General features: G+C 40.9%; 3 protein-coding genes across 3 annotated transcripts in view; 1 reads left to right on the forward strand and 2 right to left on the reverse strand.

Moving 5' to 3' along the window:
* Window positions 1-2,705, reverse strand: part of LOC134182430 (multifunctional procollagen lysine hydroxylase and glycosyltransferase LH3-like) — a 12,617-nt gene extending 9,912 nt beyond the window's left edge. Inside the window, exons 1-7 of the mRNA XM_062649831.1 lie at window positions 2,603-2,705; window positions 2,143-2,237; window positions 1,693-1,826; window positions 1,516-1,630; window positions 906-954; window positions 730-845; window positions 601-664 (exon numbers count right to left, since the gene is read on the reverse strand). Of these exons, the coding sequence (XP_062505815.1) occupies window positions 601-664; window positions 730-845; window positions 906-954; window positions 1,516-1,630; window positions 1,693-1,826; window positions 2,143-2,237; window positions 2,603-2,681 (652 nt within the window). The 5' untranslated portion in view covers window positions 2,682-2,705. The remainder of the gene's footprint in view (window positions 1-600; window positions 665-729; window positions 846-905; window positions 955-1,515; window positions 1,631-1,692; window positions 1,827-2,142; window positions 2,238-2,602) is intronic.
* Window positions 2,706-6,769: 4,064 nt separating this feature from the next.
* On the forward strand, window positions 6,770-9,656 carry LOC134182580 (hemicentin-2-like). The gene is made up of 7 exons (XM_062650000.1): window positions 6,770-6,838; window positions 6,935-7,238; window positions 7,703-8,158; window positions 8,274-8,579; window positions 8,636-8,785; window positions 8,957-9,306; window positions 9,377-9,656. Exons 2-7 carry the CDS (start codon window positions 6,944-6,946, stop codon window positions 9,407-9,409), a joined length of 1,590 nt encoding a protein of 529 aa, XP_062505984.1. The 5' UTR covers window positions 6,770-6,838; window positions 6,935-6,943; the 3' UTR covers window positions 9,410-9,656.
* A 1,352-nt stretch (window positions 9,657-11,008) lies between these two features.
* Window positions 11,009-24,947, reverse strand: part of LOC134182787 (protein ELYS-like) — a 22,124-nt gene continuing 8,185 nt past the window's right edge. The window contains exons 13-42 of the mRNA XM_062650224.1: window positions 24,833-24,947; window positions 24,662-24,749; window positions 23,970-24,059; window positions 23,527-23,717; window positions 20,297-20,373; window positions 20,178-20,240; window positions 19,863-19,980; window positions 19,746-19,802; window positions 19,625-19,684; window positions 19,398-19,490; window positions 17,529-17,619; window positions 17,347-17,446; window positions 17,059-17,153; window positions 16,953-17,002; window positions 16,754-16,876; window positions 16,461-16,590; window positions 16,046-16,157; window positions 15,949-15,984; window positions 15,630-15,710; window positions 15,498-15,567; window positions 15,357-15,430; window positions 15,227-15,299; window positions 15,108-15,167; window positions 14,975-15,044; window positions 14,846-14,915; window positions 12,886-12,972; window positions 12,404-12,817; window positions 12,276-12,327; window positions 11,531-12,213; window positions 11,009-11,466 (exon numbers count right to left, since the gene is read on the reverse strand). The exon at window positions 24,833-24,947 is cut by the window's right edge and continues 11 nt beyond it. Coding sequence (XP_062506208.1) covers window positions 11,241-11,466; window positions 11,531-12,213; window positions 12,276-12,327; window positions 12,404-12,817; window positions 12,886-12,972; window positions 14,846-14,915; window positions 14,975-15,044; window positions 15,108-15,167; window positions 15,227-15,299; window positions 15,357-15,430; window positions 15,498-15,567; window positions 15,630-15,710; window positions 15,949-15,984; window positions 16,046-16,157; window positions 16,461-16,590; window positions 16,754-16,876; window positions 16,953-17,002; window positions 17,059-17,153; window positions 17,347-17,446; window positions 17,529-17,619; window positions 19,398-19,490; window positions 19,625-19,684; window positions 19,746-19,802; window positions 19,863-19,980; window positions 20,178-20,240; window positions 20,297-20,373; window positions 23,527-23,717; window positions 23,970-24,059; window positions 24,662-24,749; window positions 24,833-24,947 — 3,649 coding nt within the window. The 3' untranslated portion in view covers window positions 11,009-11,240. The remainder of the gene's footprint in view (window positions 11,467-11,530; window positions 12,214-12,275; window positions 12,328-12,403; window positions 12,818-12,885; window positions 12,973-14,845; window positions 14,916-14,974; window positions 15,045-15,107; window positions 15,168-15,226; window positions 15,300-15,356; window positions 15,431-15,497; window positions 15,568-15,629; window positions 15,711-15,948; window positions 15,985-16,045; window positions 16,158-16,460; window positions 16,591-16,753; window positions 16,877-16,952; window positions 17,003-17,058; window positions 17,154-17,346; window positions 17,447-17,528; window positions 17,620-19,397; window positions 19,491-19,624; window positions 19,685-19,745; window positions 19,803-19,862; window positions 19,981-20,177; window positions 20,241-20,296; window positions 20,374-23,526; window positions 23,718-23,969; window positions 24,060-24,661; window positions 24,750-24,832) is intronic.

A 24,947-nucleotide genomic window follows, 5' to 3' on the forward strand; every position in this document is an offset into this window, starting at 1 on the left:
GTAAATTGGTTTTAGACATAACTTTGTCAGAAAGCAAGAGTGTTGGATTATTGCGTGTTGAAATAGCAAGGTCTGACCGTAGTAATCTCTACTATAACTATGGACAAGCATATCTGTGATAGACAGCACTATAGTGTTTAGTCTACATGCTGAGCAAGAATCGTTCAGGGCTGTAGAATACCATACAGCCTGACAGAATTTCAAAAAGCTGACTTGATCTGTGTCACGAAAACTGCCACTTTCAATCTTGATGTTAGGTAATTAAATAAGTAATATATATTTCTCACATTACATACTGGTAAACTGTAATACACATGCATCGCCTAGCTACTTTGTCTCCTTCTCCGAAATGCTACGAGAACAAGTTGTAAGATACATGTTAATACCAATGAAGCAGAAAGTAACGGTTGCCCTATAAGGCACTTGACAAGGGCGTTACCTATAAACCACGCCCATGTAACGCGCGCTAGACCGCAAGGTTTAAATTTTTCGCTCAAAGGGCAGTCGTTGCTTGCTGCTTGTCAAATAAAGAAAAACTGAAGCTTTGTACAGCTCTGCAGTAGCATATCAATTGTGTTAAGATGATAAACAAAACAAAACCTTCAGCTCCATTCAAGTTCTGAAACAAATGTGCTCGATGGTCCAACTTCACGTTATACTTTTTCTGTACACACAATATTAAACAGCTAAGTAACATATGTGTTAAGAATGTCAGTCATCATTAAATACTTTGAACTCCTTGTTGTAAAGATAAAGATGTGTGAAAAATAATTGCTCGTGTTCGTTGCTCCTGATCGGCGCTGTAGACAAAGCTTCATAAACGACCGATGCATATCCTATATATCCTGTAGCCATGTCATCGTGTTATCACTAAACATTTATCGCACTCTTAGATTGCTACTCACCACCAGAGCTAATAAATCGAGATCCCAAAAACACATTAGGATAATTCTCCTAAAACAAAGAAATGATGATAATCTGGAGTACATTACAAATTGTTAATTAGATCAACAAACTGCATAATAATTGAAATTTACAACTGCATGCTTATCGCACTATGTACTTTTAATACTATCAAAGCATCTGTTTACTACACAATCAAATAGCCTTCAGTGACTATCCTCCTGAAAGTGAGTTGAGATCCAGAAAAGTAGACTACAGCACGGCACAGCATAACAGCAGTCCCGTCCACCTCCCATTACAAAACAGCTTCTCATGTCTGCTTATAAGTCAAGAAAGTAATGAAGTAAATTGGGCTTGCAGTTACTCTCCAGACAGGTGGTATGGATGCCATTTCCAAGGGAGAGGAAGAGGAGGCAAATGCATCGGACCTTTTCCCAAGGGGGAGAGGGGGTCAAGATGTGAGGTCATCCATACTCCCTGCCTGGAGAGTAACTGCAATAGCCCATTCATTCGCTGCCTGTGATTGCTACGGAGAATCAAACACATCTCCAAAGTTCTCAAATATATAATCTTAATTAACTGTTAGAAACAAGCAAATGCCGAGACACTCACCGCTAGAAATTCGTCTGGTGAGCAAGTTTTATCTGCTGCAAACACCAAACTAGAATCAAAATTTCTAAATTTTGACAAAATAGCTTCTTTTCCAGCCAGCAAAATCGCATCCTTACTACAATCAAACTCACCAAGTCCATCAATCGGCATCGCATTTGTCATTATCATATTACCAACCTGTCTGTGATCATTACCACCAGCTTATTATTGTCTTTATATTGAGCAAGAGCATTGACCAGCAGTGAAATTTTCTTGCGACCACTGATTTGCCTAGTCAATGCACTTCTATGCCCTTGCTCCATACCAACAACCTGCAAGACAGCAGATTTCATGTATTAGCTTTCTATGTCAAATTTGATATCAGCGGCAGTAATGTATAAAAGCCAAACAAATTTACACCAAAGCTCTGTTGAAGTATGACTACTAAAAACCTTACAACAGTTTTATTAATTAATTTAAAAATAATGAAAATGTGTGAAACAGTGTTAAGTGCTGAAGTCTAGATATTTTACTATCCAGCTTGTATTTATCTTGTATTGACAATTAAAAGTCATTAAATGATAACGTAAGAACTAAGCTGATCAATAACAGTAATCACCAATAACGCTTTATCTTCCACCATCTTACTTTGACATCTAAGCCAAGCTGTTCGACTGATTCCATGAAGCGAGCATGTCCATCAGACAACTCAGTCGCCACAGTCATCACCAAAAGATTTGTGTCTATCAGTGATAATAACAAAATATAGTTATAGGTTAATTAATTAGAAGAACAATTGCCCACAACTCTACTTGTTCAATCTGTAGAACCATTTACAACATGGCATTGTCAGACTGTGCTCTAGGCTTCAGTGCACTTTGTTCTTGAATCAAACTTCTATGTCATTGTCTCTTTCCTTGTTTGTGTTTGTGTGTGTGTGTGTGTGTGTGTGTGCGTGCGTGTGTGTGCGTGCGCGCGCGTGTGTGTGTGTGTGAGAGAGAGCTATATTACTACCCTACTGTCAAACCCATGGCCAAGTTCACTGCATGCTGTCTAACTCTTGTACTATGCACATCCCATAACTTGAGCAAAGCAAAAAAGAACTAACCGCCTTCTTGAAGAAGACTAGATACAACTAGCAAGAATGTAGACGTAATCCAACACATGAGGTAACGTCTCTGAGACATCTTTGTGTGTCTGTGTACAGCAAAACAACACGAAGTGACTGCGCTACGTGTTACTGCGCAAGTTCTTGTCACTCAGTGGTTTCCCCATGACGGGTTTGCTAGGTAATGTGCATAAACCGGATGCTGTGTCAATGTTTCGTGCACGTGTCACACAACGTGGGGAGTTAAGGATGCCGGGTGTGTGCGTGTGTGTGTGCGCGCGCGCGCGCACTGCACAAAATGCATGCAGAGAATAGCCTCCGCTCTTTCCGCACCTGCCTCTGATTTCAGCGTCACGACCTCAAAGGCTAACGACAGCGTACATACTTTTAATACGTTGACTACATGACGTCAATATTGCGTTCTACCTAAAGCCATTTTGTTGTTTTTCTGCTGTGAACGTGCTAAGTGCTTTAGTGGTCGTACTTGCCAGCTGTTCGCAAAAGCGTCATGGAGATATGCAACGATAGTCCCGTATCTAGTCGGGACACACATCCGGGTCTAAACACGTGGTCGCTTGGAACAGCAGCTTGGAAACAGCAGCGAGTGGTAGCAGAATGATAGTACTCATAGTATGAGGAGAAATGGCAATGAATGATAAATATGGCAAAGGAGATACAAATTAAACTCAGCTGGAACAAGCACAGGAATTGCAGATCTCTAGAGGATGGCTTGAGCGGTTTATGAAACGCTATGGAATAACACTCAGAACGACTGCTGTCTGTCAACATCCACCAGCAGACTAATAAATTTTATCTATTTGTTCATTTTGTTCTCTAGGTTGAACATTTACTGGACACTGAAAAGTATGACGAAGGCTAGGATATCATAAGTTGTGATGAAACAGCAATGTGGAATGACCCAGCATCATCAACTTCACTGCATAGCTCATTGTGGAGCAAAAACATGCATGTTCCTGTTTCAAGTTTTTATTTGAAAATAAGTAATTACGATAATGCTCATAGGCGAAGCCAGTGGGTCAAAATGCCTGCCTTGTGTTGATCAATCAAAAGCAGGCAATTCCAGAGGTTGTTGCTCAGTGTCAATGGAAGTTGATACTGAACTGGGCAGATGAGACATGAATGCCTGATGCCTTGACTGAAGGCCACCTACGTCAGGTCTATGGCCCATACACTTTCATAAGAGGGTTATTAATTGAAAGTCATTTTTACCTTTTAAGATTGATGTCATAGTAGTCTGAAACTAAGGACATACTAAGACAACTCAAAAGTTGAGTCAGTTGTTGTCCCCGGAGGCTGCACAAAATACATTCAGCCAGTATATGTCAGCTGAATCAAGCTATTCAAAGAGAAGATCCAGAAGGTACATGATACACAGTTGTCACGGCTTGGATTGTACAAGGTTGGGACAGCATTTCTATAGAACTAACCAAGAAGTCTTTCAAGGGCTGTGGCATTGGCATTCCAGGCAACCGTTTTAGGGGATAATGCAATATACATGCATTCAAACCAGACGAACCTATCCAGAAGGTATGAACAACAAGCAGAGAGAAGACAACAAGCGTATCTCCCCCCAAGAAGCAGAAGAACACCATGATTTCAGAACAAGTGACTATTAGAACTTTACAGTGTATTACAGTCTTCTTGCTAGACATGGCTTGGCAGAGATTAAATTCATTGGATGATACTACCAACAGATTGTTACATGGTGCTAGTACAAGTATGTGCATTGAAGATTTCGTAAGCTTTCTGCAGTTGTAAACTAGACCGACATGCTTACTTTGAACAACATCCTCCAGAACAACAACAGCGTTTCCCATACCATGAAAACAATAGAACGTGTCGTTTAAACCAGTGAAATATGATAAGTGCCATTCTGAGAGCAAACGATCAATGAAGCATCCAATAATATTCCAGCAGAAAATGTGAAAGTTGAAATCTTATTTCAACACATCCATTTGCTGAAGTAAAACGTTTTAGGTATGTAAATATGCCACGAGTTAAAGCATGACAAGGTTGGTCATAAAAATTATTAATTTTCGAAATTATATCAACTTGCAAGAAGCACCAGAGTAAAGACACATCAAGCATTAGGCTCAAATTACTGCAGACACGGAAAACAAGATCAGACAGACAGGCAGACTGCTGTATGTGCTTTGGGCGACTCTTGATTCAGACAGACAGACAACAGACATGAAGAAATTGGACAGACAAAAATATAGAATACTCGTATTCTCTCTATCATAAGATCAGACACGTACAGTCACTATTAGAAATATACATAGCCGCAATCTCTATGTCTGTCAATAATGTCACGTACTGCATCTTGGAAAATGCGTTGAATGACTGTTAAAATATAATAGACCAGATCCCAATTAGATTCATTGTAGCAATGAGAATATTGTCAACAAAGTAGCCTGCACATTGTCTCAAAACTGTACACGCGCAAAATACTTGAATTTTTCACAAGATGGCAAGCGCCATACATAACAACATCAAGTATAAACTAATAACAAATTAATGCCTCCTGCTTCACCACATTACACCAAATACGTTACCAATCTGCTGCCTATATCCCCACAGGGACTATAACCCACTGTTAGCTTGTATCTAAGATGAGAAAACGTGGCATTTACAATTGCCTCACAAAGTACTTTGTCTGACTAGGCAAGAAAAAACTAATCATCAGAGTTCATTGCTCTGCTCATGCAAGTAGTCTATATTGGTGGTACACAAGTACTAGATAATGGCTTATTGAGTTGAACATATTGTAAACGTAAACTAAGCTTCAATACAATGAGAATCAATGTTTACTTTGCATCTATTCCGGAAACACTAGTACAGGACTGCCTGTGCTGCCCCCTGGACACTAACATTAGACAGTAACCTGACAAAAGACAGAAAGATACAGCATGTTGTTACTCAATCAAAACGCAAACGTAGTCCATCTACTGATTGTACTGTCACATAATAATCTGTTAGAGTTAATACTCATCTTCCATTTCTCTTTTTTCCTTCAACAACTATTGAGAAATGCCCGGATAGTCATCTGCATGCCTCACAAGAAGACCAGGTTTGATTATATTTTAACTGTAACAGCCTACAGAGACCAAAAGCAAATCTTGTCCGCATTTTCGACCAGCTTGTCAGCGCCCACAGTACATTTCACTTAATTAATCCAATTCCACCTGTCCTATCATTCCTCTACTAGAGCTGATTCATCACCTAATCTCCGCCAAGTCGGTGTACCTAATACATAAGACGCCAGCCTTCGATCTCAACTGATGCATATCCACTTATAACCCACTGAGCAGCTACAGCCTTACTGTTCCCAGAAAGAGTTCAGAATCACTTGATCTTGACTTGGCGCGCGTCTATGAAAATTTAAGACTTCCTAGAAATGTCATGATGGCAGTGTGAGACCAAAACGCGAGACTTAGAAAAGCCGCCACAGACAACAGCGCGAACAACCCCCGCACATTGCTCTAATCTCCGGCTAGAGAGATCAAGTTCATTTGAATTTTAACGAGCTCCAATTAGAACAAACTTGTGTCAACGTACCAAACCAGATGGCGTTAATATCCAAGCAGATATAGTTTTGGTTAGCAGTGCGAATGTCGTTTAAACAAGAGAACTCCGCGCGCTAACTGCTCGTTTTCTAGTCTCTTCCTTGTAGGTGACCCACGAGCCGCGTTACGTCAATTAGGCCACGGCACGCGGTCTGGACCATGCTGCTGCTAAAGTCATTCAGACGTCGCCGAGCGACTGTAGGCCGGGACCGCCTGACAACCACGCCTCGACCCTCTGCTATACAAGAAGATGGGCGCCAGAGGCCGGAAGAACAGGATGGATTGGCGGGCGGCTTTGAACCATTAGCACACGACTGCATGAAGTTGGCTTTGACCGGCATTTGATAGTATTCCGCCTGCCCGACAAGCTTAGACGCCCTGGTATTTGAGCGTGCGACCGCTCACTTGGCTTGCCTGTCTACAAGACGGCAACTAATTCGATTTGTTTCTCGAGCATTTGACTGGATCTTGTGGCAATAAAAAGGTCAGCAAGCACTGCGAGCGTCATATTCTTGCTGGAGAGCTGACGGCAGAGACTCGACGACAGTCACAACTTCTCTGGCGTGTGTGGTGGTAATATTGTATTGGCTTCACCATCGTTCTTCAGCTGCATCGTCTTACGTGTAAAGAAACAGATCGAACGAGCATTGTAAGTCTTTACTCTTAGAATGTCTTTGCTTGATGGTGCGTTACCAGATGGTTATTTGTTGAGACTGATATGCTTTGCTTTTTTTCTCTCTGCTAGAGCAATACTATGCTGTCTACTACAACGGTTATTTTCACTGCAGTGTGCTTCTTGTGTGGTGTTGAAAGAACGCAGTCTGTTGCGTTGGTGTGCTTAGTACAGCCGTGCAACAACAGAGCGTTGTGTCCACCCGTCAACTGTACATCAGGCACGGTCTATGATTCCTGCAGATGCTGTCAACAGTGCGGACTGCCCAACGGCTCGGTCTGTGACGAACGACGGTCACCATCAGACAACGGGAGATACTGTGCTCATGGACTCGTCTGTGAGATGAATGGCTCGAATGTTGAAGGCATATGCAAAGGTATAGAATGGTCGACCACTCCAATTCCCAATTGCATGGTGTTGAGAATGTTCCTACCCCATAATCCACTAAGAGCATTAGTCCAAAGGACCCGCTGTGATCATAGCAGGCGGACATGAGAGCCTGCTGCGTTCACTTACAACAGTGATGTCGTGCTTGCACATTTCACAAACGCAATTTAGTAGCTACTGTATTTCATCACTCTAATTATAACTTGTTAAGCAAGCCAGCCGGCAACTCCTAGAACATTGCTTTCTGTCACTATCCAGGTTTGCTATGGAACAACAGTATAAATAAGAGAACAGTAAATATTAGCACAACGTTGCCACAATTTGTTTTGGTTATAACAACCCAAAGTGGCCAAATCTCCTTATAATTTAGTCACCTCTAAATCCTATAGATTTGTATCCGGCATTTCCTTGAAAGTCACTGAGATAATTACGCTTCTATTTTTGTTCTACTAGGTGATGTGAAGCAATGTCAACATGGAGAGCTCTGGAACGTAGACGACTCTACGTTCTGTGGTTGCTGGGGAGGTCGCACTGTCTGTCAAGCTGCCAAACGGCACCGCCATTTAAGTAACATAACTCCCACTCCGGCCATTGGTGTGTTTGGAATTTCAGTGAGTCCCACCCTCAATGAGTATCAGAGTGGGTCTAGTGTCAACATCACGTGCGAATACCAAGGGTACCCTAAACCTATTCTCGTCTTTACTTATAACCACAAGATCATAGATGATAGACCGACCCAGACGATCAAAGGAGAGTACGGCTCAACGGTCTTGGTAGCAACGTTAATCATCAATGAGTTAACAATACGGGACACAGGCAGCTACAGTTGTCTAGTGATGAACAAGGCAGGAATGGCAGAGACGGTCACAAAACACATAAAAGTTCGGCCTACACAAATTGGCAGCGCAGGTAATCTATCAATGTCAATGACAAGAATCAATAAATTACGTAAATCACCGCATGTCATCAGACAGAACTCTTCGGATGCATGTCAACTAAATCAGACTTGCTTTGTGTCTCGCAGGCCAGATACCAGTCTTTATCCATCCCAATCATGACTACGAAAAGAAAGAAAGCTCAAAAGCGATTATCATATGTCGCGCGGTGGGCAATCCTATCCCAGACGTCTCCATCACGAAAAACGGTCAAAAGATTCCACAATCAGACAGCAATAGACTGCGCATCTTTCAGACAGTGCACGCAGAACAAGGAGAAAAACATCTGATCCTCTTGTTCAGCAAGCTCCTCCTATCCGATACCGGCATGTACACATGCACAGCAACAAACGACGAAGGAACCACAACAAGCCGGTCCCACCTTCAAGTGACCCGTAAGCAAATTATTTCAAATAAAATGTGGTGTTGTCTAACTAAGCGACCGTCTCAGAATCTCCTTTCCTCTGCACATTCGAGACGAACACGTGCGGCTGGTCAGTCATCCAAGACCGCTCGGAGATACCGTGGAGGCGCGTGAAAGCGTCCGAAGTCAGTAGCCACAATGGCCCTTCGAAAGACTCTACAAGAAACGACTCCAACGGTAAGTAACTCGGCATATGTATTACTAATCACACAACACGCATTTCCAGCGCGACCATCACAGCAATTGACTAATTATTTGTCTAGTGGTAACCGTCCGCCTATCTCTCTCTGCCTAGCACAGCTCAAACTCATCGACGAAAATTAAATTACGCATTTCATTCTGTTGTAGGCCACTTTCTCTATCTGCGAAACTCGTCGCACGGCGGTCAAGTCGCAGTCATTGAAAACATTATGACAATGAATGTCTGCCGAGTCTGGCTCCGCTTCATCGTCCATGGAGACAATACGACGAGGCTAAAGGTCATGATGAGAAGCAACGGCGAAAAGACACTGCTCACCGACTACATAGGTAAAGCGTCGAACAAGTGGGTGAAGCGATTGATTCCGCTCACAGAGCAAGTAGAGCGGCTGCGAAAGTTAGAAAAGCCACAAACACTGCGGCTGCAAATATTAGGAAAACTAGGACGAGGACATAAACATTACATTGCCATTGATGACATTCAATATGAAAAGTGCCCTGTAAGATTCCATGCATCTTCTGTAAATATTCGATTCCATCAAACAATTTACTGTTTCTTTTTTTATTCAGGGAAGAAGACGCAAGAGACAGCTGTTTCGTTAAATACTAACGGACTCTTTACGATACTATATTTTTACTTCAAGTGAAGAAACACGGGAATGAGACTGATAAGCTTCTTTTTTAGACGCTGATACTAACCAGTCGATTACATATACGTTAGATCGCATAAGAAATGCTTGTACCTTATACATATGACGGCTATGTAGTGTTCAAGTAGTGTAAAATGTATACGGATATTGGATCTATTTTAGCTCAGCAATAATTTGTGACAATATATCGCTATGGAAACACTCAACGTTACCAGTATGTGGCAATGTCTTGCTAACGCGTACAGTACAACAGTAGATGATCAATACTACACGCAATCAGATTGATTAGAGGCTTCTGTTTATCAGCCAAGCAGAAACTGCTTCACTAAACATAATCGCAGAAGCCGTTAGGCTGCAGAGAACAAGACATCAACAGATCCCAGATCTAACTGCATCAGAGTACAAGTTACAGCCCGCGATATTGTGATAGCAGACTACCTATCGCTTCGAAATGGTAATTAAGCAGGAAGGACCGCAGGTCAGTGAATATCCAGATAAGGTACTCAAACAATGAGTCATGTTCGTAAGATCAAAAGCCGAGCTCGGAAACACAGCCAATTCATCCTATTCGACGGTCTGATGATGAATGACTTAACTTGCACACATAGAAATGCATCCGAGATGCCAAATCTTTACTCCAACTTCATATACCAATAGCTTTCTATAACGGTGTTTACATGCAGTAAACAATGCCGCCTGTTTGTGTACTGCGGATTACTTACCCTTTAGTGCTCTGGGTAAACTCCATTAATAGTTAATCATTATGGTTGGTCAGATTCCCCATGTGTAACAGATAACAACAAGGTGGTGTGTCTGATTAGAAGAACTAGCTAGCGCCAGCAATAGAATACACAACCTAAAACGCCAACCACAAGCATGCACTGAATGGCAACAAGAATGCAATTCAATTTCGATTGCAACATTGAAGTCAGTTGGCACATATACAAATATGAAAGCCACATGTAAAACATCCCTTTGGGCTGGACCCTATAGACGTGATTTAATAAATTGACCGTCAAAGAATGATAGCGCTAATGCCTTCGAAACAGGCACCACATCAATCAACAATTGTGTTTCAATGGTAATCATGCAATCGAATTAACCCAATCACCACCTGGCTACAAGCTTTCCAAACACCAAGAGATATATTTAACATGAGCTGTCTACGAGTACCCACCAAACTGCAGCAGAACTCAAACGAGATGATATTTACAATGCAAACTCAAGAGGTGCGGTCACAGCGTGCATACATAATAAAGCAGTTAAGCAGCAATGCAACGGACAGGACAAACACACGAACAAACGCCCGCCCTACCTAATCGATTACCGTTGTCTTGGATTACGGCAGTCTTGGCATACCCAAACAGCACGTGTAACCTAGATTTCACAGACGCTAAGAATTAAGCACTGTATAGTTACAGAGGAAAACGCCTACACACTCACTTGCAGGAGAACGCATTGAATGGTCTCTCAATCAGCAGTAAACGCAAACCTGCAACGAAATAAGCCCGGAAACATGCAGACAGCGTGAAACCAAAGCACCTTACTTCTGCCCGTCATTTTGAGCACCTTTCAACCTGTTCAACTATAGTGTAATAACCGTGTACTCAAAAATGCAAGTTCTATCATCAGTGGAAAGTCAAACCCATGTGCGCAAATGTGCTTGCTGTAACTCACATCTAGTTACAGTTGTAGAGTACTAGCAGTTCATGTAATGAACATAGTTGAGTTTTACGTATCTAATCAATAGTCAGTAACGACTGCCATAAGTTGCCCTCTCTGTGTCATTTCATTGTCGTTTTCTTCGGTCTTGTTATTCTTTGTCGCAAACGCATCCCTAATTCTCGTTTGCTAGGCAACAGCCTTTTTTGCCCAGCTTGTGCACGTGGTTTCGCACTACTTGACTTTGCTCTTGGTTTCGAGACAGCATCTTGAGAATCCACGGGAAACAGTCGCAATGGTGTGTGCGACGGCGAAATATGAGGAGACGCTCCCTGAAGCCTTCGCGACCTTAGACAAGCGACAGCTTCAGCTTTACACAACGCACTAACATCTGCATGCATAGAGCAATTACCTGCGTAGAGAAGCAACGATTGTTGACGACGACATCGTTCTTTCTTCTTCCTTCTTTTCCTTCAGCGGTGACCCAGGCGCCTGTACCGGCAACACTACACTATCTTCAGTTATTTGTGGAGTGACCGTTCTTCCTTGCATCGGTTCACGCTCCGTACTCTGCCGGCGGCTAGCCGACCGTGTCAATGGGGGAGAAAACGTAAACTGTGGCGTCTGACTTGTAGCAAAGCCGATCTCTGTATTCGCATCTTCGTCGTCCAACTGAGACGCAGTAACGCTAGAACTTAGAACGGTAGGTTTCGAGAAAGTGTACGAAGAACGAACGGTATTTTCCCTAAATCCCTGAGGACTTTTTGATACAGAAAAATTGCCTCTACACGGCGTTCGAAAAGGACTAGTTGCCAGCACTGACTGTAACGCCTGAGACTGTGAAGCGGAATCCGCGCTTGAGGTACCAACTTCCAGCCTCTTGTGAACGTGCGCGTCCACGGACAACGACAGTTGAGACGGCGTGGACAACGACGGCTCAGCTGCGACTGAACGATTCGAAGCTACGTGAGGTGATGGGTGCTGCTCTTCGGCATTCTGTTTAGCAGTTGGTTCTAATTCCAATGGTGAAGGCGTGACCGCCGTGGTCGCTCGAGGCGACGGAGGCGGAGTAAAACAAGAAGCGTCGGCAAACGACTACACAGTAGGCACAGACACTCAAGAGTACTTTCCCCGTTTGCATTAGTGATAAGACTCACTTCAGCCGGAGACTGCAAGTCCGATACAGCCGATTGAAACGAATCTTCATCCCTAAAAATACTCATTTTTAGTATCAACCAGTTCTAGAATTAGTTAATAATTAATTAACTTATAAGGGTTGACTTACTGGTCCTGTAAAGTTGAAATGTTAACACCAGATTTAGTATAGATCTCCATACTTTCAATGCCGTTTTCTCTTCGCGATTGTCTGGCTGGTGGACTGCTACGGACTCCTTCCATCATCTTCTCGGTGCGCTGTTTTAGCTCCTTCAACTTTCTCCGTCTCTCATCCGGGGAAGATGGCAACGAGACACTAGGACTCGCTCCACGAGCACCGCTGGGGCTAACACCAGCGTTTTCTACCGTATTTTCTAAAAATTTCACCCGACTGGGCGAACGGTCGCCCATTTTGCTGTCGGTATCGTCATCTGACTGAGTATCAGGCACAGTTGCGGTGCTACTACAACTTTTGGTTCTGACAGATGAATGAGGAGTTGCAGCTCTTGGCTTGAATGATACTTCAAGGTCCGAATCCTCTTGACTGGTCAGACAAAAACAACAAGATTGATTTGTATAGTAACAACAGAATGCGAGCCGTCTCATTATTACCTATTTGGGGTTGAAAAAACGGAATTATCTTGAGTGGTACTATTATCTCTTGTAGACTGACCAGTTTTAGGCGAGACTAGAGTAAACCTGAACAGTCACAAGTCAAACTTTCTGTAGAACACTATGATACTGCATAGGATGGTATCCCAATGCTATATCTAATTGCGTCATTGTATGCAAAGGTATGGTACTATCAAATGACATGACTCCTCACTACTGACATATGCTGAGAAAAAGTATATTAATTAACGTAACGTGCTTCAACAGGGTGGTTGGAACATGTTAATACCAACAAATGCCCGTTGACAGTTATCACGTGACACTCCGGAAATCTTATTTTAATTTCTGTGCTTGACTTCTCTTGCTAGACACCTTACTCAAACAAGTCTGAAAGGCCTATTTACCTAAGCGCAAAGTACTACTGCATGATGGCTTCCATTGATTTAACACATGAAAGCAACCTTATACAGTGAAGTGATAGACATGCCTGTACTTAGCAAAAATAAATTACACCTAAAAAGCATTCTACACCTATACCAAAATAGATTCCACCAAATGACTTAGGCTAAGGCTTTCAGTACATAAGCATCAAAGAACAAGTTGTAATACAGGTGCATCATGACAACAGTAGATAATCTTGATTACAAATGACGATGGTTGTGTATGATCAGGACCTCTTTCAACAAAGAAGTACTTGACTTATTTGGTCAACAAAGCATCCAAACATTCAATAACAGCTCAAGGTTTCATTCCTAACTGAAACCCCAACTGGCTATCGGTTTCTAGCTAGATGGCTTTGTTGACCACAGTTTATGTCTTGATACCCAAGAAGCAACATATCATAGGAACTTAAGCCATACCTAATGCAAACATTCGGACAAATTTGTAACATTGAGTGCATTATGACCAAAGTTCATAATCTTGATTGACATGTATGATCCGGATGGTGCATGACTCTGACGTAGTAGGAATGATCACATTGTGCTGCACATTCGTGATCGTGATTGTGTATGACAACAATGGTGTATGAGACGTCATCACCGAGTTCGGTGAACATACCGTCGTTGTCGTCATCATGATGATGACAACAGTTGCACAAAAACATAATCTTACTGCTAGTGTGGATATGCATAATGTATGACTTTAGTCTGGTGACTAGCAAGCGGACTCTTTGTGGGGAAAGAGAATCTAGCCAAATCCCTATACTAAAACATTTATGCTAAGCAAGGTGTGACCATGTCCACAGAAGCAAATTGAGGCAGTGTTACCTGATCTAACAATAATTGTTTGGATCAAGTCTACTGAAAGTGCAGCAAAAGGATGTACAAATCATATCCCTAGAAACATGCCTTTTCCATTGAAAATAAGCCCATTTGATTGAGTTCTTCCAGAAGAATAGGAAAGAGTCTGCAAGATCACCCCTCCATTCAACCTCTTTCAGCTGCAGAGCTACTAAAGTCTGAAAGAGGTTGAAAGAGTCTTCTGGAAATAATGACCCAATTAAACAACTCTTCCAGTTCTGAAAGAAAATAGAAGTTGAAGAGCCTACTCAAACATAGCCCGAGTGCACAAAAAGTGGTGATAGAATAAGCACCACTACCCTGTGAGTGTGCTATAGTCTACTTGTCTGTGACTGTCTCTTCATCCTGTGACAGTCTGCATCAAATGCTGGAAACTCCTTTGTCATACTAGAGTTATCCGCTATTAAGTCTGTTGACAGATGAGTGGAGGTAGAAAATCTACAGGAAGTGCTGACTCGGTCACTATACTCTTGTAGTGTGCAGATATTAATATAAACATTTGATCAAACTCTTTGTCTTCCATAAAAAGTGTGGCATACCTTACTATAAATCTCCCATTGGTAATCAAGATGTGTAAAATGCAGAACACCCAAACAATTTCAAAGCAAATCACTGACATCGTCAAAAGATTACAATACCCCATTTGCACCTGAACTTACCTAGTTTGTCTAGGACTAGATGAAGAATATGGAGAAATCTGTGAAACTGAATCTTCATGTGGACTTAGTTCTATAAACACAAAAATTTGTCCAACTTCAGTATTTTCATATCACATGCCAAGGACGTACTAAAAGACAACTGCTTCTTCTCTCGTGTGCTTGTTTCAGGCTCCACATCACCAAGAGCAGATCTGCGAATCTACAGAACCAACTGATGATGCACAAATACAGGATCACCATTTTTCTAGTTTGTGTGCTGTACTTTCAATATTGATTGTGGTGTAGCCAATGCATCAGAACTTGTGGCTAATGGTGAAGGAACCTGTCACACAAAAACATAACAACAGTGATTTATGTTGAGATGCTAAAGTCATTGCTCACCTTTAATGTTGGAGTGGTAAGAAGAGATTGCGGCTCACTGAGTCTATCAGGTGATTTGATCATACTCGCAAGGCTACAACATAAACGAAAGATGTAGGGCACACTTCTATGTTTTACTCATTTCACCTACATTCTTTCCTTCAGGTTATGCAATCTTCTAGCACCACCCAATGAGCCAAACTGCTTTGGTTGAAATGGAGAAGGCTAATAAGCATAGCAAACATCACACTTCAATATCTCAAAAATATAAAAAGTTATTAGTGACTAGCACCGAGAAAAGAGACACAGACTCATTTTCTATCATTTCTGAAGGAAAAACAACTGGTGTGGCAGGTTTGAAACTAGAAAAGCCAGTGTACAAAAGACTGCATATATGTGATCAGTATGCTTTCGACAGATTTACTTTGATCGAAGCTGAGACCTGGCAGAGAGTGGTGTTCCTGTAAATGGTGTATAATTGCTGTGCTCAACTCCTATATTTTCTCTACACAAACACAAACAAAAAATTAAGGAATTAGTATAATGATCTCTACTTGCTCAATTCTCTTTCACTGTTCATGTTCACTGGCATTCTTATAGAAAACCATGTCACACACACACACACACACACACACACACACACACACACACACACACACACACACACACACACACACACACACACACACACAGTGCATTCATGTATGCATCTATACCTAAAGCAAATAAGCCTAAAATCATACCGTCTTAATGGTGTTACTGGCTCAGGTATTTGTGCCCTACATAGTAAGTACACATAATTCTGCAAGCGACAACAATTTCAAGTACTGTATCCATTACCTTGCTTCTTCAATTTTGTCAAACACGGCTGCAACCACACCTGCCTGCGTCAAAACTTTCCCATCAGTTCGTCCAGGTCGAATTACAACAGACAATGGAGTGGGCTTTGAATCTAGTCAAACCAACACCATTTAATAGCCAATAACCAGTTGTACAACATCAGTCAAATTTGCTGGCAGGAGAATAAACGAAACGCACTAGCAACAAATAGTTAACAATTTGAATGTTAACTAACATGATCATAATGCATTGTCACCACTACCGAGATAATGCACGAGACTCAGACTGATACGATACATGACATGCTAAAATAGCTCACGTTGTGTAAGTAGCCCACTGTCATGCTACTATGCAAGAAATCATGCTAACTCTAATATTATATAATGTACCAATGGCATGCGTACACATCACCTACATTGGATGATGTCCGGATATTTGGAAAGTTTCAAATTTGTGCTAGCGATTACACTTTGAACAAGTGGCAAAGTTCTCTTGTAACCAGAAACGATAGCGTTTCTATTGATACCATCTCTAGGATCCAAACCCTAAACAACCAGCAATCACAACACATTGAGTGACTGATACTCATAATGCGTCATTAATCTGTCGGTTCATCCATTTCGCAAGCCTCACTGTCAGTCTGTTAATGTGTTTGTGTAGTTGACATGTTATCATGCAATCAGTAGATGCTTTCTCATAGCTGCCTACTTCATTGATCTCCTCGTTCAAACGAATGGCTTCAACATGACGACCTCGCTGCAGATAATGCATCACCAATAGTTCCAAGTGCTCAGGTTTACCCGATGTCTTCAAACAAGTTTCCAACGCTGCCTGTACAAACAAGTAGCTTAATCGCATCTACTTACATTGGCATGACATCATCTTCCACTACACAAAGACACCATACCTCTTCTAAAGGTGAGAACGGAAGTTGTAGCAACTTGTCCATGCTTTTACCTGTATAAGTCAACAACCATAAACCATTAACATTCACTTGTAGTCGTCCAACTTACATTTCAGACAGCAGTCGACAAAACATTTTAGAAGTTCTGCAGATGTGTCTTTGTCAGTGAACTGATGTTGATATTCATATGCATCTGCAACTAACCTGTAAACAATGAAGGTGTTTGCCCCGTTTCTTTATTTCTGTCAATCAATTTGTTTCATTGACTTTATGGACTTTAGCTTTTTTTGAAAATAACCCAGTGTTGTGTGCATTTAACCATCCAAATACAAAATAAAACCATTCGGTTACTATTAGTAAAAGGCTCATTCTATTTTGACACAAACAAATTTCAAACCCATTAGCCAAGAGAATGCTCATATGAAGCTTGATATCATCTAATCCATCAACAGAATGTTGCATTGTAGTCAAATACTGTCCGGCAAGTTCATATTGACCTAAACAAAAATACATTGTGAAAACAAATAGTATACCAACATCATGAGTAATAAAATGTTGCATGCTAAGTCTGATGCTCACCATTATTCACAAGTACTTCAACAACAGCATTTGTTAGTGACGGAAACAACTGTTCAACTACAGACGGGTGGATCAGATCCCAAACAGCAGACTAGAAGACGCAAAGACAATTAATTTCACGAGAACTAGACGACTGTGTTGTTCATAGCATTGATAAACGTGAAAACCTTACTGAATTTACCTGCTAGGTAAGGAAGGAAGAGGACAAAGTACTGATGTCAACACTATGGAGCTGTCCAAAATTAATGATGTTTCTTCAAAACAAAAATTTGTCCTTGACCCACCCCCACCCCCTAATACGAAACTAAAAATGTTGAAACCACCAGTGTTTTAATTAATACAGGCTACACTCCGCAGTATATTTTGAAAGTTACATCTGTCGTTTTTGGTCTAGGGTTAGCCAAGTTTTTGGTGTAGGGTCACGGTGCTTGCGATTAACCAAGGAAAGTAACAAAAGATCGAGTGGGTACGACGTCTCTTTGGCTTCCTTGCCAACTGCTTGTCACGTGCAACTTCATCCCACTTATACATTTCCTTCGACGGTTTCTGCACATTCTCTACGAAGGACTTCACATTGTCAGATGGATCCAGTCTTCAGAGAGCCTCAATAACAGCATAATACGGGAACAGCATGCTTTAAGTTGAAAAAGAAGGATGCCTTCTTCGTACACAATCCAAACAGCGTGGTTTGAAACATTTCAAGAATATGACTGACTCCCTACTTGGATGTATTTGACAGCTCCCAGATAGTTTTCCAATTGTCTTTTCAAACGAAAGAGGCCTTACCCCACCCACCTACTTACGAAACAGTTTTGTTTTGACAAAGACATTGTTAATTTCGGACAACCCCTAATGCTTTGCCATGAAAGCAGAGAAAAAATATACAATATGGCTCAGCTCATACCCCCACTGGCTTGTTTAGTGATGTCTGACCAAAGAAATTAGTAATATTGAGCTTGTATGATTGTTCCAAACAAGTTTAGACAAATGGCTGCAAGATTGCCTTGATGGCAGGTGAAAGCAGCAAAGCATCCAATGCTTGAAATGAACAAAGATTGCTATGGGTTGCATACCACTACTGTTACCCAGCTTAGGTAACCTGTCATCTCGCAAACAAGTTGCTGCTACCTTCATTATTGTCATGCAATTGAAAGCCCGCAACACATTAAGTTAACCCGGTTAGAAGCCAAGCACTTTGTTTCTTAATTGGGCTGGTAACCAAAAACAGCTTTTAGTCTAGATCGTGTTGTTATTATTAACCATATAATACGCTAGCTACATTGCCCAGCTTCGCCTGGGTGCATTCAATTGTGAGGAATTATGTGATAACTTTCGCCACTTTGCCTTTGACGAAATAGCAGACCGAGAGCGCTCTTTGGGAAGCATTTTGACAGTGTACAGGCGAGTTTGCTGTAATGACGTGAGCGTTTGTGACGCCACAATAAACGTGCGACATCACAATAGGTGACGTAACAATGAGTAGTCATAGAATGACATCAAGAAGTACAGATGAACACCAGCAACGCATAAGTATAAGACACAGACTACTGACGTCACCAGTTGCTATTCCAAAGTGAGAGAAGGCCGCATGCTAAAGGAGAAGCAATGAAGTGCAGCGGTTTGCAAGCGCATAGGGAACAAACTTTTTGTAACGTCACAATTTTCAAAAAATGCCAGCACAAAGCAAAGTACAGAGCACCGACCACCGCGAAGAGCACCAGTTGCTTTACGAAAGTAGAAAAGGTCATGTGCTAAAAGCATGAGTGGAAAAGAACAGCAGTTTGCGAGCAATTATGAAACACAAATTCAAAATGGCTGTGGCCATGGACCACTTTCCTTTATATTTGCACAAACAGATAAACTGTCTACCTTATAATCTCCATGGTCCAGCAACCACAGTCCCCTCACAGTTCTCCATACAGATTCCCTAAGTGAAAAGGCTGTGACAAACCTCTCGGCAATCTAAAGACATACAACGAATACCAATAACAGAGCACCAGATAACAAACAGCATGCACCCTTAGTGATGACAACCAGCCGAACGTCCATATGTACAAGCATAAAATATGTTAAAAGGAGAATCAAAATGAACTTACTGTCCATTCAAAGTCTGTTTCGTTTGCTAAGCTTGACAAGTCAAGAAGCAAGTAGTAAACCTACAAGAAACATTACATAGCAACAAACATTTGCTGTCAAATATCATAAAATAAAACATACAATAGAAAGCTTCAAAGCATAGGAAGCAGCTTCAACATTATAGATGTTCAGTAGAGCCTAACAATTACATAAATCACATGTCAACATAAATTGCTCACGCAGTTTAACTTGGCTTACGTAGAGACTGGGTGGTGGATAGTGGCCATTTCCACCAAATTCAGTGCTCCAAAGTCTATTCACACCATTAGAATCTACCTTAGATACCAGGTGGTCTATAAGAAGACCATTCGAATCACTGCAACGAAAGCAAATCTTAACGTTCTCCTTATAATGCAGTACAACAAAACAGATAAATAAACTACAAACATACATAACATGAGGACATAGAGAGAGATAAACAGTAAAACACCCACACAAACATAAAAGAAACAGCAAATATAAAATCTAGCTAGACAGCAATACAGATCGTGACAGTTTACCTACCACAATTACCTTAAGCCATTTCTCAAATTGTCATACAGCTCAGTGAGTTTCCTGTACGGATATTGAAAAACACTGAACAAACAAATCATTCACACATCACACAAACAAAAAAATACAGAATGAATCACCCTTCAGACGGCAAACGATCTTCAGACAGTTCGGGCAGACACTTGACAGATATCAGCCACATTATAGTGTCAAACCTCTAATAGACAGCAAAGGACTATGCTGCAAGTGCCACTAACAAAACTACTCAGCTGCAAAAACACTTCCACACAAACCATTAATTCCAATATTTCTTTGCTTATACACACAATCATTACACGTCCCATTATGTGCGAAGGCTTATCAAGAATTAGACAACACACAAGTCTATTCGTTTTGATTCATACAATAGAGGATACTTTGAGAGTTTTGATTTTTGTCTGCACTGTTTCCAGTCTATTTTATATCAATCATATTCTGAGATATCGTCTGAAACACGTTTATTTCCTAACAGTATCGTCCAGTTGTTCTTGAATATTCTGGTTTTCCAGACTGAAATAAGGGCTCTCACTTCATCATCTGACCAAGTAATTCCTCTTGCCATGATTCAGTGGCATGCCAGCATGGGCGGTACTTTATTATTACATGGTTTCAAGTCACATACGCGTTTACACTTTAGCTAATGGGCATTCTAAGTGGTTTCAAACCAACTCCTGTGGAGGTTTAGTTAAACCGGTTCAAACCTATCGAGAATCCTTACTACAGCTTAGACTTGAACCCGATTTAGAAGAAACCAACTTGAAACAGCTTTAACGCTCTAGTGTAAACGAGGCTAAAGACTTACTTAATATGAACTTGTCAAGCTTTTAAAAGTCAGTCTACACAGGTAGTACACTATGAGATAGAACTCTGGCATAAATGATAAACACATTTGCTTTAGCATTGAAATAACCTTTCAGCCAAAGAACTATTCCTGTTTTGTAGTGCATTTTCCTTAGATATCAAAGCTTACTATAGCATCTGTTAGTAAACATGCAACAGAAATACCCAGTATGCTTAAACCTATAAATTACCTACTCACAATGACCCAAGCCTGATCTGATTTTCCACATTTCCTGTGTATCTCAATGCATCTTTCCGCTTTTAGTCTTTCGAGCTGCCAACAATGTTGCCTTCCTTTGCCAAGACATATGTTGACTATTTGGTTTCAGTGGTAATTATAACTGCAAGTATTTACTGTTGACATTGGTGCGTAAGACTACAAACTGGAAAGCAGCAATGATTGCTACAATACTTTATTAATGGAACACTGAGCAGTGCTTGTTTTAGTTTGTGCGTTTAGTTGATCCCCAACCAACCAAATCCTGAATTCAGTCCACAACTCGGCAAGGGGTCGTTTAATATTATTGACAATTCCATGAGCATACAAAGCACACGCTAGGGGAGAGGGTTATGGCCTCTTTACGCTTTATAAAATGTTGATCGGTAGCAAATGGGCCATGCTAATTTCTGTTTTCCATTGCCAGAATGTTCCTTTGCTAGTCACCTGTATGTATGTGATTTGCAAACATGTATGACCATGGCAACCTATTCCGGCTTTGTTCTTGAACAACATCAGCCGTCCATAATGAGCCCAGCTGTCTCTACCATGACTTTCCCAATGTTTTCGTCTTTGTTCACTTGAATAAACAGAAAATTCAAGCTGACATTATTCGAGTGGGTCAACTGGAATGGGAAAAAACTGTATTAATGCAGAAAAGATGAAGACCACACGTCAACACTCTAATAGATGAAACAGTGGTCAAGCTATCGAATTGTGCATCAACAATATTGCATACGCTTTGGGGAGGGGAGGGGGCTTCAGAAAAGCATGCGCTTTGTATGCTCGTGAAATCGTCGATACTTTTTTAAACAACCTGTTTGTTATTAATTGTTAAATATGACGTCCTTTTATGTACATGCTACAAGCCAGACAATGCTGCCCCAATAGTAGAGATAAATATTCATCCTAATCCATGATTGAGTCATCAGTAGGTAAAGTGTAAATAAATTAACCGAAGCTATTAAACAAGCTAAACACCATTGCAGAACTCAGCAATCATCTGACAGTAAATCATATAATTGCAAGGTGAATGTGTCAATCAGATTCCAGGTGACTCACTGTCACGAGAAAGCAACCATCAAAATACTAAGATGTCCTGTTGTCAGCAGTCGCATCTGCCAGGATTCTCACTCAACCTTGACAGCTTGCGAACCCGCTCCAAATTAGATTCTCTGTCCTCTCAGTAGCAAACAAACCAAATCCAAGAGTTTAATGTATTGTTAATAAGCATATGCATAATCGTCAAACTGTTCCAATGTTTCATATATGCCAAAGCTGTTCAGGAAGTCGGCATGTAGATGTCCACTTAGTCTAGCGGTTCAAGCCAAGGCTGTTTTAAGAAGTCTGCATGTAGATGTCCTCTTGTCTAGCAATTTAGGCTCAACAATATCTATACGAGCTTGACTGCATTAGAGTTCTTAAATGATCTAAAGACTTCAATGGCAATAGTGCACTGTCACCTACTAAACACCACTAAGAGTCTATTAGTGTGCAAGTTTCACTGATGCAGTATTTGACCTTGATTCTCTCACATCAAAGAGATAGGTTCTGTCTGCTAAGCTCACGAGTTGTCTCTTTACATCTCCTTCTCCTACAAGGAATTTGTCTACCTAGTGTTCAAATAGTTCTCAGAAAATACATCGTTAATTAAAAGTTAATAAAAAATACACATGACAGCTGTCATCCTAATTGGCTGTAGATGAAGCGTTCTCTGTAGCCAGATGTGATGCAAATATAGTACACTAGATCGTCTTCTTTTTTCCTTCTTCTTGTGTTTGTTCTCATTCTTGTACTTGTTCAGACATAACATATCCCATCTTTGGAACTAACCTCAGCTAGAAACGACCTCCTTGATCTCATTAATCAGATGAATTCATACCCAGTCACTTTGAACCACTGAAAGTAAAGTTCTATTCCCAACAGGTTGATCTGCTTGGACTAGACTACGATATCAAATTAAAGAGCCAAAGTCATGTCCCACCTAAATGCCAGTTGATAGCCCTAATCCTAACCAAAATTAGATGTTCACTTGTGTTAACCACATAATTGCAGTTGCTTTACCTTCAACAGTCTTACAAACACAACAAAAAAGTAAATCCAAAACACAAGGTTTGTTCCAGAAACATGCACAAAGCAGAAACGTTATCAGCCATAACTACTGTCATAATAGACTGGAATTCAAACTGTGTAAACATTCTGCTTCCAAAATGACATCTATGTGCGTAAATAAACTGTGAATGCTGTTGGAATGGCACACAATGTACAACTTACCTGTTTCACAAATGTCACTGCAGTAAACTGACTTTGGAGATCTTTTAATCCTTGTTGAGTAGTTGGAGCTGAATAACTGCACAATGCTTCAAACAAAACTTTCAGATGGTCAAATTGTGCAGAAAAGTAACACAGGCGTTGCTCTAGCTGCTGATAAATCACCATACAACGACCATTGAATAGACACATGCCTAAACGAACCAATCCAAATTTCAATAATGCATTTATGATTACTTTGCAGAGTCAAACAGAAAACTTACAAACGCACAAGATTCAAGTACGTATAAGCACAAGTAAGTGAACAAACACATGCACACACACACACACACACACACACACACACACACAAAGACAGACAGACAGACAGACAGACAGACACACACACACACAGCTGGCAAAAGACAACAATGGCTAAACAAAGACTCCGCCATCAAACACCTTACAAGTATTGTCTGACTGCGACTTGATATCGTGAACCTTTTGAACACACCAATGAAGAAAGTACCTCAAACTGAAGCCACTTTGCCCGTAATCTGGTAATACAAAAATGCACTAGACACTCATCTTCAGCAACTTGCTCACACAAACAACTGCTATAGCCATGAAACCCACCATAACAGCACGAACTCACTGTGTAATAACAAATAATGATTACACTAGATTACAGACAGACATGCAGATAAACATCAGTCAATGTCATCTTTGGAAGTTAACCTCACGCTGAAAAAGTGAGGGATTGCAGTTAGTGTGCCAAAATGCTGAGATAGTGCTTGTCTCACTATAACTGCATTTCTCTCATTTATTGTGTCGATTATCACTGAGTGTACAGTGTCTTAGTTTGCTACTGGTTTCCTACAGCAGTTGACTCTTGAACCATTTTGACCACCAATACTCTCTATACTCACTATGTATCTCCTATAGACATTGCGATACAATAAAAGCCAGAATGTTGTTGTCAATAAAGCCAATCCAGGACTCTGGAATTACACAGAAGCGTTCTACTACTTCTTAAAATTAGAAACACAGGTCATTGTTTCTTAATCTCTGCTGAGCAATTGTTTGATTGAATTCATTGTTATATATATATAACTGAGTTCGACAAGACTTGACAGTCAGTATTAGTACTGTAGCATACCGGCAGATGCAAGAGTCTCCACACATTGGGTAAGAAACGATAGCTCATTGTGATCCAACAAAATCGACAACAAACTCTCACACAGAAACTACAAAAGAAAACCAGCGTTAAAACAAAGTTAAATTGAAACAATTCAAACGAAACTAAAACATGATAAGTACCACTCCTTACCACTCTGTCCTGCCATTTGCTCCTATCTCCTGTTTTTGGAAAGAGTCCACTCATCCAGCAGTAAGAGAAAATGTGTGATGGATTAGACAACACAGTTGGTCCACACCGATTTAAT

The sequence above is a fragment of the Corticium candelabrum genome, chromosome 7, assembly GCF_963422355.1.
Source record: "Corticium candelabrum chromosome 7, ooCorCand1.1, whole genome shotgun sequence".
NCBI lineage: Eukaryota > Metazoa > Porifera > Homoscleromorpha > Homosclerophorida > Plakinidae > Corticium > Corticium candelabrum.